The 931-nt window shown below is 37.5% G+C and overlaps 1 protein-coding gene across 1 annotated transcript; it reads left to right on the top strand.

Moving 5' to 3' along the window:
- The first annotated feature begins 222 nt into the window (after window positions 1-222).
- LOC133842529 (uncharacterized) lies at window positions 223-716 on the top strand. The gene has a single exon (XM_062275662.1). It carries the CDS (start codon window positions 331-333, stop codon window positions 631-633), a length of 303 nt encoding a protein of 100 aa, XP_062131646.1. The 5' UTR covers window positions 223-330; the 3' UTR covers window positions 634-716.
- The last annotated feature ends 215 nt before the right edge of the window (window positions 717-931 follow it).

The raw sequence follows: 931 nt of genomic DNA, 5'->3' as shown, positions 1-931 counted from the left end.
AGCTAACATTAAACGATTAAAAATATTGAAGCATTCCAGGAAAAAAAATACTTTACCTTAAATTAACTATAATTAAATTGTTTTAAACGTAAAATTAAATTTCTGAAAATAAATTATATTAACTAATTTTTGCTATGCATTTCGAAATCAAATATTTGTACTTACAAAATTAGAATTAATAACTAAATATGAATTTTATGAATTGTACTTTTAAACAGTTTCATTTGCATTTTAGCTCAAGCATAAATTCCAGTCTAGTAGTCTAACCATTTGGTTAGATTATTGCTCCATTCACTTTCAAGGAAATCATCATAAGAACACACTACAAATATGTCGAATAAAAACTACGAGATAAGCACACCGATTGCGATTTACCGCTTGTCCTACGTGTTGCAAGTGGCAGACGACAATAACTTGCTGCCACGGGCTGCCCAAAAGGCGAAGGAAGTGAACGTATGTGGCTATATGATGTATACGCACAGTGGACAGGCTGTCAGTGGTGAACTGGAGGGCACTCGGGATGATCTGCAGCAGATGCTGTACTGGCTTCAACTGGAGGGCGGGGAGAAGCCACGCCTTGGTCGATATCAGCAGCAGCTGAAGGCCAAGTATGATGATTTCTTTTGCTGTTAAACAACAACTGTTCTCGAGTTGCTTCTGCTGCGGCTGCTGTTGAGAGTTTTGCTTGATTAAAAATGTAGCTATAACCACGAAAATTTGTTTCGAGTGCATTTGCAATAACTCTGCCATAAACAATAACAATCAGCCAGAGAGTGCAACACAACAACAATATTGAACAATGGATCACTGACGATCCAAGCAAACGATTCCAACTTCAAACTCTGCCTGACTTTTTCAAAGTCAAAATCGCGATTGTATCATCAGTTGCAGTTGCAGTTGCTGTTGTTGGAGGGGTTGAATGACTGTGATT

Source organism: Drosophila sulfurigaster, chromosome 2L (assembly GCF_023558435.1).
Source record: "Drosophila sulfurigaster albostrigata strain 15112-1811.04 chromosome 2L, ASM2355843v2, whole genome shotgun sequence".
In the NCBI taxonomy this organism is placed as follows: domain Eukaryota; kingdom Metazoa; phylum Arthropoda; class Insecta; order Diptera; family Drosophilidae; genus Drosophila; species Drosophila sulfurigaster.
The sequence above is the reverse complement of the archived record's forward strand: the minus strand, read 5'-3'. Positions and strand labels throughout refer to the sequence as shown.

What these genes read in the sequence shown, in the direction of transcription:
- LOC133842529 (XM_062275662.1), top strand. Translation starts at nt 331, where the DNA reads ATGTCGAATAAAAACTACGAGATAAGCACACCGATTGCGATTTACCGC.